The 19634-nt window shown below is 43.4% G+C and overlaps 1 protein-coding gene across 3 annotated transcripts in view; it reads left to right on the top strand.

Moving 5' to 3' along the window:
* The first annotated feature begins 2232 nt into the window (after positions 1 to 2232).
* map2k5 (mitogen-activated protein kinase kinase 5) overlaps positions 2233 to 19634 on the top strand; it is a 53139-nt gene continuing 35737 nt past the window's right edge. For all 3 annotated transcript variants that reach the window (XM_048262701.1, XM_048262700.1, XM_048262702.1), the window contains exons 1-9: positions 2233 to 2637; positions 3107 to 3155; positions 3879 to 3946; positions 9276 to 9345; positions 10236 to 10276; positions 11431 to 11498; positions 11987 to 12035; positions 13737 to 13801; positions 18764 to 18803. In XM_048262701.1, the coding sequence (XP_048118658.1) occupies positions 2506 to 2637; positions 3107 to 3155; positions 3879 to 3946; positions 9276 to 9345; positions 10236 to 10276; positions 11431 to 11498; positions 11987 to 12035; positions 13737 to 13801; positions 18764 to 18803 (582 nt within the window). In that variant the 5' untranslated portion in view covers positions 2233 to 2505. The remainder of the gene's footprint in view (positions 2638 to 3106; positions 3156 to 3878; positions 3947 to 9275; positions 9346 to 10235; positions 10277 to 11430; positions 11499 to 11986; positions 12036 to 13736; positions 13802 to 18763; positions 18804 to 19634) is intronic.

Genomic DNA, 19634 nt, shown 5'->3' with positions numbered 1-19634 from the left:
TTATTTTGTTTTGTTTTGTTACTTAAACCATCCAATATTTGCGATTTTTCAAGTCTGTTCATTTTGTTTTTCTTCTTTCTTGTAAAAAGTTAAATAACTTCAGCTCATATGTCTGAATTAAAATAGCTCTCAGTCCCAGCCAAGCAGCTTGTAAATTGTGGGGAAGAGAGAGACCAGGGAGAACTTGGTCTGGGCTGATAAAATAGTTTTTAATTACCAGATAGTTGCTCTCAGTCATATAGGCCTCTGCTCAGGCCCCAGCCAGCTCCACGCTTTGATTTCTGATAATGTGGATTGCTGACTTAGCGAAATATCCAAGCACCTTCTCTCTGAGGGTCAGTTTGACACACTGCCATATGGATTACCTGCTCTCATCAGCACAGTGCTGGTGGAAGCATTAACCGGGACACTCCTGTTCGTCTTTGTCTCTTTCTCTTCCTGTGACAATTAAACAACGTAATAATGCCCTACAAGAAAATCTATTGTTGTTCCTGATTATTCCAGTTGTTCAATACCTGTGTCAAATCACAACAGACGAATAAGTGTGAGATTGCATGTTTGTCTTTTCCTTAGCACAGCTGCCAAGGCAAATACAGACATGTATGTATTCAGTATGTGTGCACAGTGACACAATGGCCTTTGTGCAGCTCCATTAAAGTCAAATTACATCAATGGTAGCATCATCCTTAACTATTATCAAGGCAAATTTAGTAATTGACTCATGATTGCTAATGTACGTGCAAACAGGAAAAAAAACACACGATAAAGCACAGTGTGTCTGACTTCCTTTTCATGATAAAAGCATGGATGATATAAAGCATGCTATTCATATTTAGCTTTTACATTTTGCTATAATAGAACTGGAAATGTTAAGGACATTGCAGAACTATATGTTGTTTGCCATGATAATGACTATAGGCAAGAGGGCAAAGGGTTTTTATTTCAGATGCTGTTGTGCCAACCTACAGAGCTTTGCATTTGTTCCGGTATAAAGGATTAAGCTTAACCAGCTGCTCATCATTAAACATGACCAAGGTCAGCAAATGTCTAATATCCCAGTGGCAAATGCAATGCTGTAAATTACAGCAAATGGACACTAGTCTTTGTTGAGGGATCAATGGCTTGAAAGCATCAAGCATTCAGACTATCTATGATCAAGCACCTGAATCAGCCCTGCAAGATAAGGCAGTAATCAACAGAGGGTTAAGTGTTCTCTGTTGTACATTCATTTAACACTAATGGCTTGTGTCAAGTGAAAATCTTTACATACTAATCCTGCTTTAAGCTCACACAAGTGAAGCATGGAGATGCTACAGCCCAGCCAGAGAGCAAACATAGATATACATAGATAAATATTCTTTTGATCCCGTGAGGGAAATTTGGTCTCTGCATTTATCCCAATCCGTGAATTAGTGAAACACACTCAGCACACAGTGAACAGAAGCACACACTAATCCCGGCGTTATGTGCCTTGCTCAAGGGCCTACTGGTCGGGGTTTGAACCGGCAACCCTCCGGTTACAAGTTCAAAGCGCTAACCAGTAGGCCACGGCTATTACAGAACATATTACAGAAAAAAAGTATGTACAAGTATTAGGCTATTTTAAATTGAGACATTTTGGCCTACACCTTGGTGTATCCAATCAGCAGTTGGTGGACCATATAGAGCTTACAGGTGTATGCTAACCAGGGGTGGTAATTAAATTTACTTTAATACAGCTCTTTGGTATATTTTTCAAGTATCTATAAACTTGAGTTAACTTTTACTCTACTACATTTGAAAAAACAAGTAGGCCTACTGTACTTTCAACTCCCCTACATTTGAAATACAAGCATGAAGTACTCATTAGGCCTATTTTGAATAACAGCTTTGAAGTGATTTTTTTATATAATGTGATAGACCATATTGCAGTTCAGAGTGCTTTCTTAATTGTGTTAATAGTTCAATTTGAAAGTAGTAGCTAATGAGAAGAAATGTCTTGAGTCTGACTGTGTCTCTTTGCTGATGACAGACGCTTAGAGGAAGGCAGTCATAAAAAATATTCTGAATGTATGAAATACTTTTTTACCATTTGAAAGTAAGATCACATCAGCCCACCGTAACAGAAAACAGGAAAGCTGCTGCAAAGCTGAATTTGAGTAAACACCAAAGTCACAAAAAAACTACAGACGTTTCCTTGAATCGTTTCCGGGTTCATTATGGTAGTCATCCGGTTTGTTTCCGCTACTTGAGAGTTTTCTAGTTTGTTGACAGTTTGAGAGCTAACGTTAGCCAGTATCGGAAAAATCATGGTTTATTCGTAATCAAAAACGTTTGTTCATCTTATAGCCACTGGCTGTTTGTTGAGTTGGTCCTGCTGAAGATTTAAGCACAATCCGCAAACAAAATGTGGTTAACATCATCTATAGTTCGAGCGTGCTATTAGCAAGCTAACGTAACATACATGCTGGAGTATAAGTGAGCTAGTTAGCTTAATTACGCTATGGTGCTTCTCACACATTTGTTATGCTTTTACTTCTTCTGAATAATTTGTGCGGCATGGACACCGAGGGAATCGTCATCCGAATCAAAACCTCACGCGGGGACATGGACTCCTCTGTGGACTGTCCCTCTATGCTGAGTTTTAATGACTTACTGGCAAGTACTTTGATAGCGTTAAGTTATTAAATTATCTTTTTTGACACTTGATTGTACCACATCACAATATATTTCAGTTTTGAAGAGTCAAATGTTGGCATGTCAAATTGGACCGTCAAACATAGAAATGAGCCAATGTATGGTTTGTAACGTAGCCTAATTATGCCCAAATATATAGCGATAACTTAAGTATAAGTTACTTTAACGTATGGCTATAAAGGTTCTAGCAAGATTACGTTATGCTAAATAGACAGTCTTGTGTGGTAAGAGGCAATTTAGTTTTGTTTGTGCCTGACACATCCAAATGTTAAAGTAGCAGGCATAGAATGACAGTGCTTACTCCTAAGCATCCGGTTCCACATCCACACTATTATCCAATATATTCTTGCAGCCTAATTTCTGTACATATCAAAGATACTATTTCGCTTGTGAATGTATTTACGTCTGTTTATGGTTCAACATTTCTTAGGTAGCTATAAGGGATGTCATGCCAGAAGCCACAATAACAGCATTTGAATGTAAGTTCATTATTGATCAAAATACAAAGTTATGTTTTGCTGCTTGCTGCTTTGCTGTCTGCATACACAATTCAACAGATGAGTCGTTGTAAGAGGTAGTTTTTTTTACCAGAGAGATGAGACTTTTTATTTTGGCAGATCTTTTTTTACCTGAAGAAGTTTTATTAAATTGTAATGTAGACAAATTAATGTACAGATCAAGGTAATTTGAGCTAAGAACATTACATTCACAGGTTTAGGTCAGAGGGGTCTACTATGAAGCAAAGTTACTTACTGTCTTATTCAGATAACTTCACAAGTAACCACTAATTTAAATGTGACTTTACTATTGTGACAATACGTGACTGTTCTTATAAAGGTCAGTGGATACTCTGAAGGTTCATGGATAAGGCAGTAACCTCGCTTCATCGTACACCCCTCAGCACTATAAATGAGAAGCCAAGAAAAAAAAATGAACAGAATTTGGCATTCCAAGACATTACAATATTTTGATATGTTTATGCTTGTTGTGAATTTGTGGCCACTATATATTCTTACTGATACCCAGGGACTGTCAATGGTTGGCTTGCCACAGTGCCCTGGGGGATTATGAATAAGAACATAGTTTTTGTACTTATGGTTTCATTGTGACAGTAGTACATTATGATATTTCGTAATCACGTTGACTGTTGCCATAATCTCTGTTTTCGTGGAGATGATGATGATAGATTTCCTGTTTTGTAGATGAAGATGAGGTTGGTGATCGAATTACCGTCAGGAGTGACGAAGAAATGAAAGCCATGCTCTCATATGTGAGTTAATTTTTCTTAAAAATTCTCTCAAAGTGCCTTTAGTATGTTTTCAGAAATGTTTCTTTCAAGACCATTTTTTAGTTTTATGGTTCAGGAGAAAAAATAACATCTGGAAAAAATCTTTTTTTTTTTTTTTTTTTTTGGAATATATAGTTTTATGGTTCCCTCTCAAACCATTGAGATTTGAGATTTGATTTATAACCTTTCTCATTGTGCCATTGAGCGCTGAAAGGGTTTTGTTAGAGGGAAAGCTATTAAAAATCTATTATTGTGGATCTTTTCAGCCCTTGGCAAAATATGCTCATTACTAAGCAGATTGGTGAAGATGACAAGTAGCTGCAGCTTTTTTCCTTTTTCCTCTTGTCTCTGTACCCTCCCTCCCTCCCCTCCACTTGCTTGATGTGCCAATTGATGTTTCCATGGTAACAAGTCACCTTTGGCATGCACTGGCACAAGTCCTCAAAGAGACGAGCTGCGATCGTCTGCGTCTCTTTCTCATCGGCTCCCGCGTGTCTCACAGTGGTCACAAGCAATGTCTAATGTTTAAAGAGCAAATATGGTACAAATGAGGCTACTTAAAGATAATTAAATCTTTTTTTAATTACCCAATACAAAAATCCGCCAATGTTAATTTGCAAGACCCATATCTATATGTACATTCACATTCACATTCATATACCAGCTATATTCTGCTGTAGAATTTTATATTTTTTTCCCCCCAAAACACTTGTTTCTCAATGCTTACTGTTCATGTCGCAGACATCAAGAGTAATGGCTTTGATTGTTGTGTTTGTGTGCTACGGTGCAAGCTAAATGAACTATCAACTTTTATTATTTATTATGCAGTACTTAAAGTTTCGCCTCATTAATAAACGGACCCCCTGGGCTGAGAAATTTTTCAAAATCTACTTTCATCTGGGGATGTCTTTTACCCCCCATCAGCTTACACTGATGCTTGGATAGCTACAGGCTCTTTTTGCTCTCCCTAGAAAAAAAAGACACTTAGAAATGCATGTTATTTAATTGTTTACCGTACTTCAAATCATTTAATTTTTTGTTGTTTTGTGCTCATCGTAGGCTGCTTGAATAATTTCACCTTTCAGAACATAGCCTAGATTAACCTCACCTGATTTCAGTTACTTTGTCCTCCTTAGTATTGTAAGCTGGCAGTGGGCTCAATAGAAAATCTATGAAGGTCGATAATATTTGATTTAGATGAAAGTGCCTGAGCAGGCATAACAATAACCATAATATCTTTTACCTCAAATGGTGTATTGGGTCAGATCACTTGTCATTGTTGATGCTGATGTAAGTTGTATGTATTTCAGGGCAAGTGCATTGGAAAGAAAGGAACTCAGTCATCTAAATAGGCCACCAAAAAGGTGTTCTGGGGGTGCCTGTTTGTAATGCTGTTTAATGCATGCTTGCATACAAACACCATTTACCCAAACACATTGCCTCGTTCACATAGTTTTGGCTGCAGCACAATGATCTCCAGCTCCTGAGTAAATGAGTTGCTGCTCCCGATAATAGCCTGTGCTCCTCCTGGGATGGCACCGTCTGGGAAAGGTGCTGAATGAAGGGGAAAGTGTAATATGGGCATAATACTGACTTTACCACGGTCTTACGCAACACTCACGCTTTTTTAGCAATCCCCGCATTCATATTCAGAGCATATGCTTTATTTTCGCCTGGGTGGCAGTTTAGCGTCCTCTGAGACCCTCACCTCTTTTCCTCTAGCCGAATCTGCCTTGTTGTCATTAATTCCAGATGAGGGGATTGCCATGGTGTTGAATTAATAGGAATTAAGGACTGGTTCTGTTTCTGATGAGCAGTTAAGCAAAGCGATTCCGCCGACTCTCTGCTGGCCTCTGCCCTTGGATTGGATCCGTCATGGGGTGCCGCCTGGGATCAGATGAGGCTGGCACCTGACCTGACCTCTGGGGTCATAAGCCGACAGCTTCAAGCCTTCCCTCTCAATTGACTGGGGTCACAACCTGCAGAGGAAATAGTAAAGAACATACGACCACAATTGTAAAAAAAAATGACAATCACACCAAAAGACGCCAAATGCACATGCAAAAAGAGAAAGAGTGTGGAATCATGCACGCTGCCGTTAGAGCAAATAGGGATGCGCCGTGTTGCGCATCGAGGACAGCCTCCGTCATCGTCTGACTTTGACCGGGTGCGTGCAGAGCGGACGCCTTTGAGACAGGGGCATTTATAATCGCGCCACTGAACCTGGAGGAAGGAGCCGCTGCCACCACCACCACCACCACCACCACCGCTTCTGCTGCTGCTGCTGCTGCTGCTGCTGAAAGTTAAAGACTGACCCGTGTCAGATGTAGCCACGCGACCTCATTCCCCCACAATCCCCCAGCCGACGCGCGCTAATTGAGGAGCGCTCCTATTCTGGGTCTGCTAATGATGATGAGGCTAAGGCAGGGGAGGAGAGGAGCGGTGTGAGAGAGAGGGCCAGTCTGTCCCCCCAGGCTGAGGGATGCTGTTTGTGATCAGTGTTTAGTTATTGTCCAACAAAGGGGAATTTCTTTTAATACACTGTTACATATTAGTGGGTAATTGCGGCTCCTAATCAATAAAGTAGTGCAGTGGAAAATTAAAGGTGTTGTCTGTGTGTGTGTATGTGTGTGTGTGTGTGTGTGTATGCATGGGTGTGTATGAGTGTGCGCTGTAGTAACTACAATGTAGTAACGACAAATTTCTGATCCTACAGCGCGTGCCTACAAGGAACTGAGGGCATGTTCACATGTGCTGGGGTGTCTGTGCATGTCTCTGTGTGTGTGTGTGTGTGTGTGTGTGTGTGTGTGTGTGTGTGTGTGTGTGCGCGAATGCATGTTTGCGTGTGCGTGTGTGTGTGCGTGCGTGTGCAGGAGCTACAATGTTCCTGTGTGGCCTAGCGACAATGCTGGCGGGCAGGAAGAGATGAAACCTGAGGAGGGGGCAGCGATGATAAATAGGCCTTTTAATAACAGCTGCCCCCCCTCCCTTCTCTCTGCGTCTCTCTCCCTCTTTCTCTCTGTGCCTTTATTTCTCTCTCTCTCTTTCTCTCTGTGCCTGTCTTTCTCTTTCTCTCTCTCTCTCTCTCTCTCTCTCTCTCTGTCTATATTTCTCTCTCTCTCTCTGTGCCTATCTTTCTCTTTCTCTCTCTCTCTCTCTCTCTCTCTGTCTATATTTATCTCTCTCTCTCTCTCTCTCTCTGTCTATATTTCTCTCTCTCTCTGTGCCTATCTTTCTCTTTCTCTCTCTCTCTCTCTCTCTCTCTCTGTCTATCTTTTCTCTCTCTCTCTCTCTCGCTCTCTCTCTCTCTCTCTGTCTATATTTCTCTCTCTCTCTCTCTCTCTGTCTATATTTCTCTCTCTCTCTCTCTCTTCTCTCTCTCTCTCTCTCTCTCTTTCTCTCTCTCTCTCTCTCTCTCTCTCTCTCTCTCTCTCTCTCTCTCTCTCTCTCTCTCTCTCTCTCTCTCTCTCTCTCTCTCTCTCTCTCTCTCCGTGCCTATCTTTCTCTTTCTCTCTATGTGACCGACTCTGTTTCTCTCAGGGTGTGATTCATTTACTCGTAGGGCAGGGGAGTGTGGCTGCTGTTCTGCTAGGCTGAGCTGAGCTGAGCTGAGCTGTGTTCTGCCCTGAGTCCAGTGGCCCACTGAAAACAGCACAACCCCCGCCCTACTCTTTCAGGGTCCATCTGTGTCTGTGGTTTGGTTTGCAGTAGACAGCCTGCCTATCTGTTCAGGGGCCAGTGTCAACGAACGAGGTCTCTCACCGACATAGACAAGGGGAGGAGGGGGCACATACACACAAGCTTCTAAGCAGATGGTGGTGTTAACTGAAACATCAATTGAAATGTTCTTTTAGCAGGAATCGTGTGTGTGTGTGTGTGTGTGTGTGTGTGTGTGTGTGTGTGTGTGTGTGTGTGTGTGTGTGTGTGTGTGTGTGTGTGTGTGTGTGTGTGTGTGTGTGTGTGTGTGTGTGTGTGTGTTCTCGCTGTACCTCCTCCTAATTCTAAGAACCCAACACACCTAGTTCACCTTTCTTCCCTTCTACCACTATGTCCTTCGACCTTTTCTGCCCTCTCATCTTCTGGTAGTAGTATTTATTGGTGTAGTATTAAAGGTGCTCTAAGCGATGTCAAGCGGTTTCTAAGCTAAATCATTTGTATAAAACATAAAGCAAACGTAACCTCACCATCCACTAGGTGCCTGTGCCCTAAATACATTGTAAAAAATCGCGGTCTTTGTGGGCAACAAAAACAATCTGGTCCAGCCTGGACCAAAAAAGCATAACAAACTCTTCCAGCCAATCACCGAAGAGATGCACGTTTAGGAGAGTTTCAATTACACAGGAGGGAGGGGGAGGGAGTAGCGAGCTAGCTCTCTGTTTTGTTTGGACGTCAACAGAAATGACGTTACCCAACATCGCTTAGAGCACCTTTAATTGTTACCTAAGGTAAGGTCCTCTGCGTTATGTTATTCCTCATTGTTGCAAATCAATTTGGATAAAAGCATTTGTTAAATTAATAAATATATTATAAAATGTAATTGTACAAATGTAGTGCACATTCCAGTGAGATCAGCTGTTCACCTACCACAGCTCAAGGAGAGCGGAGGAGCTTCTGCTGTTCTTTGCAGGGTCAGAGCACCCTGCTTCTAATGTGCTCACGTACAGCGTTTTTACAGTCGTTTTTTTTATGAATAGGATAAATTGCCTCACACACTCTATCGACGCTGTGTTTTTGTGTGTGAGTGAGTTAACCTTCGCTGTGTAGTAATACAGTGTAGAAGGTAATTAAAGTCGAGCTGTTTTGGAGTGTAGCGTAAGATTGCTGCTCGCTAAAACAAATGGCCCCACTCTTATTTTGACAGGCGTGTGATTGGAGCGCACCTGGAAGGCATTACAAGCTTGGGATCAATAGGGAGTTAATTTCCCATTAAAGAAAGATTACCTGGACGGTGATACTGAGGCTTTTCAGGCTGGGTGTAAAGCCTGATGGACAATGCAAAATGGTGCCGTTTCATGGCATTGAGATTGGCGTTTATCTCTGGTGTCAATAATGCACTGTCCCCTTTTAGTGACAACACTTTTACAGTGAAGGGGAACATTTATACTATGTAAAAGTTAACTCTGTCTTTTAAATTTATTTGTATTGAAGAATGACAAACTCCAGTCTTTATGGTGAAATGAAATCGAACCATTTTTTCTGAATTTGCCTCCCACTGCTCTCTCCCAATCTCTCTCTCTCTCTTTCTCTCTCTCTCTCTTTCTCTCTCTCTCTCTTTCTCTTTCCCTCTCCCTCCCCCTCCCTCTGTCTCTAGTACTGCAATACTGTGATGGAGCAACGTGTCAATGGACTGCTGCCTGAGCCACTGCAGATCTTTCCTCGAGGTTTGTACTGTATAGTGTGTGTACAGTGTGTGTGTGTGTGTGTGTGTGTGTGTGTGTGTGTGTGTGTGTGTGCTGTGTACACACTACTCTTGTCTTGCGTCATCATTAAATAACATTTTACCTCCTGTGGGCTATGTGGCACATAAAAGAACGAAAGGATCCTTTTGAATTTTTGTAATTTGTAACAGCTGGGTAAATGTTATCGTGAACATACCTATCTATAGATTTTAACCTTCCATCTTTGTAAAAGTACAAAGTAGGAGTTATTTTACTGATTTATACATTTAGTTTCTGATTATTACTAATAATGATAACAGACACTAATGATATTAGACTGCTAGTTGTGTTGGTTTGTGTTGGTTGTGAGGAAAGTATGCAAATACTCTCTCTCTTTCTTTCTTTCTTTCTCTCTCTCTCTCTCTCTCTCTCTCTCTCTCTCTCTCTCTCTCTCTCTCTCTCTCTCTCTCTCTCTCTCTCTCTCTCTCTCTCTCTCTCTCTCTCTCTCTCTCTCTGTGTGTGTGTGTGTGTGTGTGTGTGTGTGTGTGTGTGTGTGTGTGTGTGTGTGTGTGTACGTACATATATGCATGTGTAACAGAGAGAAAAACTGAGTGTGAGACAAAGACTAAAGAATCCTGAAAGCCTGTGTCCATATGTACGTAAGGATTAGCGTAGTGTATAAATACAAATGATGTCTGGAAGTAGTACCCCTGTTCCACCCACAGTCATTTCAGCAAGGTCCCCTAATTCCCTGCGCATGTCTCCTGAGCCACGTCTCAATCATTCTCACTGCTAATTTCAGATTCATCCTCATTTCTTTTTAAACGATTCCTTTTCAGCAAATTTGTAAATGGCCCTGATGTGTTCTACAATTTAGTCAATTACTGTTTCAGCCGGCAAGACTCCAGGGATACGGAACATACATGGCCTGAAGGTATCCATTTCAATAATTGTTTCAGGAAAGTTGGGAATGGATTGGCGATGCTGTGCTCCACTTATTGAAATGTCAATTGAAGTCAAGGCTCTCCTCTCACCAGCCCCCTCTTTATATTTATATATGTAGATGTGCAGCTCTATTTTTTCTGCCTCTGTCTGTCTCTCTCTCTCTCTCTCTCTCTCTCCTCAACCCCTCCTTCTTCCCTCGCTCTCTTGTCCTTTTTGAAAGTGCTCGGTTGGGGTGTTGGAGATCTACGTCTTGCGTCTAATATGCAGAAACGGTTTAGGGATGAGAAATGATTTGTGCAGATTTATGGTGTTTATGAATATGGAATAAGAACAGTGGTCATGCTTGTATGCATTCTACTGTTCCCATTAAACTTTCTCCTTCTTAGGTTTATTGTAGCTAGTAGTATCATACATACGAAGCAATATTCTCTCAATACATATTAAGTTTACATACAGTATGCTTAATTAACCTATATCTGCGCAAGATCATTAGGATTGGTATATGTGGAGTCATTGGGTCAGGTGTTTGTTTTCAGACATTGCCCTAGACTCAAAATGATCTTTTTAGGTTTTAATGTAAAATTAATTGCTTTGGTGGCAAGTAAAGTAAATTATATATCTGTTTGAAAACGAGGTCTTCATGGACACTAATTAATTAACAAGAGAATCTCTTCTTTACTGGACTGATCAGAGTGACCTGTAGACCTCAATTAAACAAACTATTTTTAGTTGCTTTGCTTTGTGTGTGTGTGTGTGTGTGTGTGTGTGTGTGTGTGTGTGTGTGTGTGTGTGTGTGTGTGTGTGTGTGTGTGTGTGTGTAAGCATGTTAGATTTAGGTCTGCTCCTTTGAATGCCATTCAGGAGAGCACATAATGGCAAACTGAATTTATTTTTAATGTCACCTAAATGTTTTGGCGCACAGATGTTTTTTTCCAAGGATACACCCCAAATGTTCACCCCCACACTCCTCCTATCCTCCCCAAGCTACCTCCTTCTGCTCCCCCCCCCAACACTTTCCCCATCTCCGCATCTTCCACAAAAGCCAATTAACCTTCGCTCTGAGCTGTGGAGCCACTGTGCTGAATCACAGGTTAATGAGAGCCATGGCATGGCCTTCCTGTCATTGTCTCTGTCTGGCCGCAGGTGAACACGAGGCATGCATCCGACAACAACCGCGCCCCCTGTGCCACCGAAACGCTGCCCAACAATAGGTGAGATGCCCAGGGTTACAGCTGCAGTGAGGGGGGGATGCCAGCGCTGGAGAGGGGGGTCTGGGACGAACCGCAAGTCTGACCTTATCAGTGGATGCGGTCCTGATATAACCTACCTACCTTATAGCACCTGTGTGAATCAGCCACTGTTTTGATGAGTATAATAATCTATCTGTGTTTATGATTATTATAATGATTAGGTTTATCTGTGACATCATCTCTAGCTTCAGTTTGGTGGTCGCATGGATACATGTGTTTCTGCATGACATCATCCAAACGTCTATCCGTTAGTGTCATAGAACATGCACACCCTGTCTCCCTCTCTCTTTCTCTCTCTCTCTTTCAATCTCTCTGTCTCTCTCTCTCTCACTCTCTCCCCCCCTCTCTCTCTCTCCCTCTCAGTGATAATACAGGCAGTATGCATGCATGTGTAAGCTTTGCACTGTGCAATGTGTTAATGGTCACTGACAGACATTTTCCCCACACAGCTTAAAAAAATCTTCAGCTGAGCTCAAAAAGATCCTGACAAATGGACAGGTATGATGTTTTATGTAGTTCCTTTATCTACACACACACACACACACACACACACACACACACACACACACACACACACACACACACACTGAAGACAAATACAGACAATTGGTTTCCCTATGAGGTTCTATTAAACCCAGGGCTACCCCTGTTGTTCCCTCTACTCCCAAAGCTATGAGAGGGGGAGATTTTCACTGCCGCAGGCCTCTCTGCATTGTCCAGCCGCACCTATTAGCTCCTATCGACTGGGACATGCTTGTCCCCCACTCAATGAGTGGTTCCTTATTGATTTTTATTTTCCCAGTGTTTTTCACGCTGCCTTTTTACAGTGGGATGGGATGAGATCTTTATCCCACACCGATCGGAGATGTATCTGTAGTCAATGGCCCCTGTCGCTGCCTTTCTTATCCGCTCAACACAAACTTTCTCTCTCTCTCTCTCTCTCTCTCTCTCTCTCTTACACACGCGCACACACACACACAAACGCACATGCACACAAACGCAAGCACATACACTAGCTCTTCCTCTGGAAGCACAAGAGCCATTTGGAAGCCGAACTCTGTCAGGCAGACAATTAAAGCGAGCCTGTTCCCTAGTGTCACCTGTTAGGCGCTGGACTAATAGAGCTGTAGCAACTGCACATCCTGACATCTGACAAGTGCCCCCTCCCCCCTCCCAACACAACAACACACTTTAACCCAATCAATGGGCCTCAATTGGAAAGGGCCACCCCCCTCCCCTCCCCCCAGTTGTCCCTGCCCTCCAAAATGAGCTGTGACAATCCAGCATTGACTTCATATCAACCGGAGGCCAAAGAGCAAAACATGCCCCTCTCTCCAGATATTGACAATTGCTTTTGGCTACAACTGGTCCCCTAAAGTAGATTTATTGGCTCAGGTTATATGATATAAATATTTATCTAATATCTGTCATGCTGCCAAAATGGCAATTGTTTGGTCGTAGAGGTCAATATCGATAAAGTGACAGTGGCGCACACTTGGTTGGTTTGACTTATGTTTCAGGAGACAGTGTTTTATATAGCTGGAAATGAACTGGCCCTGTGGCAACTCTCAAGCCCTTCTTTAGCGTGCCAACTTTTAGCAGCACAAATAACCATTTCCTCACATTTGGCCTTGGACTATGATCATATTGATTATATCTATTCCTACTTGATTTGTTTGGATTAGACCTATTGAAAATTTTTGTGCAAAACACTAAAATGATGTTGCAAGTCCTCCTTGATGCATTCAGGTTTAAAGAGACAACATACACAAAGGCACCTGAAAGTGAAAGAGAGACAGAACAGTCCTGTCAATCACGCTGACGTGAGGAAACAGAGACTGCTGCGGTCTCTTGCTGTCCGTACAAACGTCACTGTGTTGTACAGTACAGTGTTTTGACACTTTTTATCAAAGTTGAAGGTGACGGGGGACTCAAACAAATCGTCATTAAGCTTTCAATCACATGCTGCCACACCACTGTCCCCTTATAAATTGGACAGCAAATGTTGTATTGATCCTCCCCTCTCCTCTCCACCCGCCGCTGAACTTGAAATGACCTGAGCAGCAGCCTGGTGGTTTATGGCTGGAGCATCTTTCTGCCTGTGATATTCCTCAGCCTGCGAGGAGCATCTTTCCGCCTCTGATATTCCTCAGCCTGCCATGGCATCTGCTGATTATTTATCTCTATGTGCTTTCATAGATAAATGAACAAGACATACAGTACCAGGAGCAGCTTGGCCATGGAAATGGAGGCACTGTGTACAAGTAAGTCTGCTGGGCTTCTGTGATATAGCACACACACACACACACAGACTCACAGACACACACCGACACACACACTGTTATGCATCCCTTAGAAACTGCCTTTTGTAATACAAAACTCTTCCAGCAAGATGGCATTTTATCCATCGCTTTTTGCATACAGGTAAATGAAAGCAGAGGTGACCTTCCTTTACATAGCTAAAGAGGGTCTGCAAGGGGTTTCTGTTTTCTTACCGATTGAAATGGACAGTATTTTTAACTGTATATCCTGTAGGAATATCAGCACTCTGTGGTTCCCATTTTGTCTCATTGTGTCTCATGTCTTCATTGTGTTATTTATTTCATGAAGTGAAGGTTGCCAAAATGGAATGCGGTATTGATTTTGAAGTTGAGGAATGGGAGTTGTTATGCGTGCCTCCTCTTTGCAGGTTGGGTGTGCGCGTCACAGCTCATTTCTATTACTACAGTGATATACGAGGTTGGCACGGCCCGCACGACAGGGTGGCACAGGTCGCCACGCTCAAATCTCAACGCCCCCCCTCCCACACGCACTTACACACACACACACACACACACACATACACACATACGCACCCTCGACCTCACCCCTCCGCCCCTCAACACTGTTTCCAGCCATATCGAAATACTTTATTGAGATTGAAGTATTGATCACCTCTCAGGGTAGCCTTGACTCCACATCAGTGTAGCTGGCCTGTTGTTTGTTTGTTTATTTATTTATTTATTTATTAAGTTTGTTGCGGGGGACCTCAGTGGGTCAGTGCTGGCTCTCAGGCGCTGCCATGCTTCTCTGTGCCTCTCGCCGGAGCGCTACACATTTCATCCATGTCATATTTTCATTGACGGGGAAAAAGAATAGAGAGAGGAAGTCGAGAGGGGAAAAAAGAAAGGCGGTCATTCTGCCAGCAGTGGTGGCGGAAATCTGTTAAAGCGTCGCGTGCTGTAAAAAAAAGCCAATATTGCAACCCAGACAACTTTTAAATCAATCAAACTCAGCAGAAAAGCCACACACACTCCAGCTCCCAATTTTTATGGCGGCGTGGAGGGAAAAAGTGCTGATTTTTTTGTTCTAATGTGAATGCTTTTGAACAATTTCTCGCCAGGGTGCACACAAGGCACTTTTGATGTTATGTTTTGAGTGAGTGAGCACCCTGTCACAGGTTAAATAAGATACTCAACAAATCACCAGGGACTTGTTTGGGGATATGTTGTTTCAAACATCCCTCAAGTGTTATGGGTGAAGAATTGTTTGTTTGTTTATCAAAGTTGGCTCCCACAGAGAGGACTTGACATGCCTCCTCTGAATATGAAGAAGAGAAACAAACAAACAACAAAAGACTATGTTTAAGCTTGATGCTGGATAGGCTTTCATTTGGTATATGAGTGTATACGTGCATGTCGGCCTTTAGCGGGCTGCATAGGTTAGCAGGTTCACAGCATAACAGTGGGGTGAAATGTAGACGTCCACACAGACGCAGGGCAAGGAAACAGGAGGCTTGGCCGCCCAGATTGCTTGCCGACGGATCTGGCCTTGGCGACCCGACGTTGGTTCCCCAGGTCTGTGCCAGCTCTGAGCCAGATGGAACCCAGGGTTGGCATCCACCTCTGTCCCACAATCCCCTGTCCTCAATCACCTCTTCTCTAAACACTTTTGCTTAATATAAAAACACAAACCACTTTGACCGTCAAACATGCATAGATGTTTTTCTCTTTTTTTATTTTTGGAAAAAGCATGGTGCCTTGGGTATAAGGTTAAATTGCTTTCCTTTAAAAAAATAAATCACTTGGCTGTTCTATAGGGCTTTAACCTAACCAGAGCCTATCGCTGTACGGTTATTACATGTCAAGGCATGAAGAGTTGATAAGGTTGTCTTTGACACTCAAACATGCAACACGCTCACAAATACATCACACTCTGGCTCTCTTTCCTCTGCCCTCACGTCCACACACAACAGCTCCACTCAAGAGCGTGCAAACGTAGGTCAGCGTTCAGGTTTCTACCCCCCCACTGCTTTCTTTGCGATGTGGTATTTCTTCACTTTGCTCTGTTCTCATAAAGGCGATTCTTGGGCAGGTAGACTCCTATTAACCTTCTTCCATTTTCAACCCTCCGTCTATGACTCCATGGCCATGAAGCTGAGAAGTACTGTAGTTCAACACCAATGACACCTTTGATGTCCGTCGTGCTGATCGCGTGATTTGAGAGGAGTTTCATTACACTCATACAGGATTTCAGCGCACGTCACCATGAGGAGGGTTGTGGCCTTTGGACAGGCCGGGTATCTCGCACAGAAGGATCTACTGTCATGTCTCATTGCGTCTGCTTAATGGGGCCATACGCATGCACAGTTTGAGTGGCGTTTGAATGGGGGCTTCAGACCGGTTTCCCCCACAAGATTTAATTTCATCTTTATGCTAGGCTACCTACCAGTGCTCTAGCATTAGTGGATGGTGTTTGAAGCCCTCCCCCTCCCCCCACTCCTCTTCCCTTTCTTCGTCTCCAGCCTTCTCTTTCTTTCCATCACGTGTGGGTCCAGTGCTGGTCGTCTCAGGTGTGGTGGAGGCAGGAGAGGTGAGGTCTGCAGTAACCCGAGGCAGCGTCTGTGAGCGCTGGGTATAAGGCAGGGCAGCCATGATTCTCTGTCGCGGGGCCATGAATACTGCATGACGGAGCTTTCATTACAGCATAGGCTTGAGTGTAAATAAGATACAGTGGAAGGGACGTGTTTACCGGGGGTCAGGACACCGCCGGCTGGATAACCTTGCCCCGTGTGGCAGGCCTGTCACTGTAACTCACTCTCCCCTGGCTGGCTCGCCATGCCGGCGGGTTCAGGGACGCTCCGTGAATGAACCCTTCACTTATCCACCACTTATGGCAAGCTTCTCTCCAGATGATGGTGACCTGAGCATGGCTTAAACTTCTATTGTCGAGCTGCAGTATTTCAGATCAGATACAGCAAGTGTCATAAACAGGAATTGTCTCTTATTCCCCAATAGAATTAAAAAAAATCTGTCTATAGTGGGACAGTTAAAATTCTAATCGTGTTATGAATGTGGTCAGTTGTTATCAAGGGCTTGTATCAATACCCAGTCACAATCTGAACCTTTACTTTCAGTGATTAACATGAGACTGTGCTGCCATCAGTGTCTCAATTAACATCTTCCACTGGTCTTAATTAACATGCAGATGTCTAGGATAGCTGATGTTGATTGCAGCTTCAAGGAAAAGTAAGACATCACATTAGATGTAAAAAAGCAAGTTGCTAATGCTGTTCAAGGGATGATTCCAGGCATCACTTAGACAGATCATTGTTATTTGTTGTTATGTTTAATAGTTTAAAAATAAATGGATCATTTAAAACATGGATTTGGGTGTGTAGTAAATGCACCAAATGATATTTCCATAGTAATCATAAGGTAACAGGGAGCACATGTGATCCCTTAAGCCAGTAGACTGTTTTACCATAGAGGGTGCTGTGAGGGCATTCATGGCATATGCAGTAGTGGCTATGCCCATACTCCACACCAACAGACAACCGAAGCCTGAGCTATATTGCTCTTCCCCTCTGCTGTTTGATGGAATAAAGGCTGAAATGTCCCCAGAATGAAACCAGAGGGTGTTCTTTCTTTGGATCCCCATGCTCCAGTGTTAAACAGTTCTACTGCACCCAGCAACTATTACCTTAAGTGAATTCTCAAGGACATCAGGCAGGACATGTCACAGATGTGGGAGCAGGAACTTGCTAAATTGAAGATGGGAAATGTGGTAGGTGCAAGGACAGTGGAAAGGACAGTTTTTGTCTTAATATAAGTGACTAAAATGTTTCAGAATCCTTTGAGGAACCAAAAAAGACCCAAGTGTAAAACACTGTTGGAGATGGTCAGCTTTTTCAGTTTTTTTTGTACAAAAATCCCATTATAAAAAGAAAAAATAAACAAGTGCAACCTTGAGCAGCGGTCCCAAGATCTTTATGTCTTTGCCCTAAATGTGTGTATTTACTGGTCCACCCCACTTAAAGACGTCATTAATTAAAGCCCTTGGCTGCTTTGGAGGTGTCTGACTGTGTAACTGGATCCCCCTATCTACTCGGCATTAATCACTCTACTGGCCTGTGAAGAGGCCCACTGACTGCGACACCACAGGAGAGCAGCACCAGCACCGGCTCGCTGCAGACCTGCCATAAACAAACCAGGCGGGTTGACGGGGGGGAACAGTCTGGTGCGTGGCCCTTACTGAGCAGCTGTCCCATTGGAAGATCAGGTGATGGCAGGGGCACAGGGGCGCGGGTTATGTAAACCAAGACCTTGCCCACTGCCCCAGCCCGTAACCCAAGCTAGCGGTCTGGATTAACAGCACATTATAATTAAATCATTGCGTCTTTGCCCGTTAATACGGCCGACATCTGAAACCCGTCTGGGAAAACGCACACAGAGGCCAGTCAAGCTGTTGTGATCAGCAGAGGGCCTCTAAGTATGCTGATGTTATGTAGGCTACAGAGCAGGGCAGCTGACCTTCTCAGCATGTGACAAGTCCTTATCTAAGGGCATCGCGATGTAGGTGCAGTCTCGGAGTTAGACACATTCAGCTGGCTATTGATTGCATGTAATTACCATAGCAGAGTTGGAGTGAACTTGTACCTTCTCTCCCTCTCTCTTTGCAGGAGGCCCCATTTGTTAGTCTTCTCTTAGGGCTGCGTAGATAACTGCTGAAAGTTTAAAATGCTTGTATTTCTTACTGACTCGTGTACACCACTTAATTTTATTTCATGAAGGCATTTGGCGAAAAAGCACCACTGAGACGTCAGACTCACAATGCATGTCCTGTATCATAACCTTTGAGATTCTGAAGTCTGAAGGCTTTCGTTGTATTATACAAGAAACACCATATGGACTCATGGATGTCAAATTACACGCATGATTTTATAAACATGTTTTTTTACTTTTCAGGGCTTACCATGTCTTGGGCAAGAGGGTGTTAGCAGTGAAGGTAAGCTTGGGCTCTACTCGTTTGTGGTTTCCTTAAGGGACTTCCCTCAACCAACAGAAAAAAACTGCCTGACTGCTATGACCACAAAGAGACAAATGAATCAAAATGCCGTCCACTTCCTTACAGACACTGTGGTCAGTAGCAGCATCAGACTGATGCCGCCTTGGCTCTCGTCCGTCTGCTCCTGACCCCGCGCCCTCTGAGTGTGCTGGTGAGATTAGGGAGAGTTAAGACGGGGGATCTTAATGTGACCTGTGACTGGCACATTTGTCTCCCCGAGTCTCCTACTGTAAATAGATAGTGACAAATGGCTGCCCACAGTGCCACCACAGAGCACACACACACACACACACACTTCCTGTGGTTGACTGTTAAGCTTGAGAAGTACTTCCAGGATCCTCGTTTATCTTGACAACTGGCTCTCTGCTGCTACTCTCACTAATGTCTATCCCTTTGCTTTCCCTCATGGTCATCTCTCCTTCTCCTCCTCTGCTGATCCCTACTGGCTCCCTCGCTTTCATCCCTCCTTCTCCTCCTCTGCTGTCGATGGCCCTTTCTCTCTCTCTCTTTATCTCTCTCTCTTTATCTCTCTATCCATCTCTCTATCTTGCCACTGGTTGCCTGTCTTGCTAAGCTAAGCTCTCCCGTTTGCCCTGTCGTGTAAGCGATCTCCTCTCAATGAGCTTTAAACAGGGGCTCTCCACTACCTGTAATCAATGGCTTCTAAATGTGACAACTAATCTCATTTGTTAGCCTGTTTTAGTAAGGCAGGGTATACTTTACTGATGGCTATCCTCCTCAAGGTGCTACATTGAACAATGGAACAGAATT

Source organism: Alosa alosa, chromosome 14 (assembly GCF_017589495.1).
Source record: "Alosa alosa isolate M-15738 ecotype Scorff River chromosome 14, AALO_Geno_1.1, whole genome shotgun sequence".
NCBI lineage: Eukaryota > Metazoa > Chordata > Actinopteri > Clupeiformes > Clupeidae > Alosa > Alosa alosa.
The sequence above is the reverse complement of the archived record's forward strand: the minus strand, read 5'-3'. Positions and strand labels throughout refer to the sequence as shown.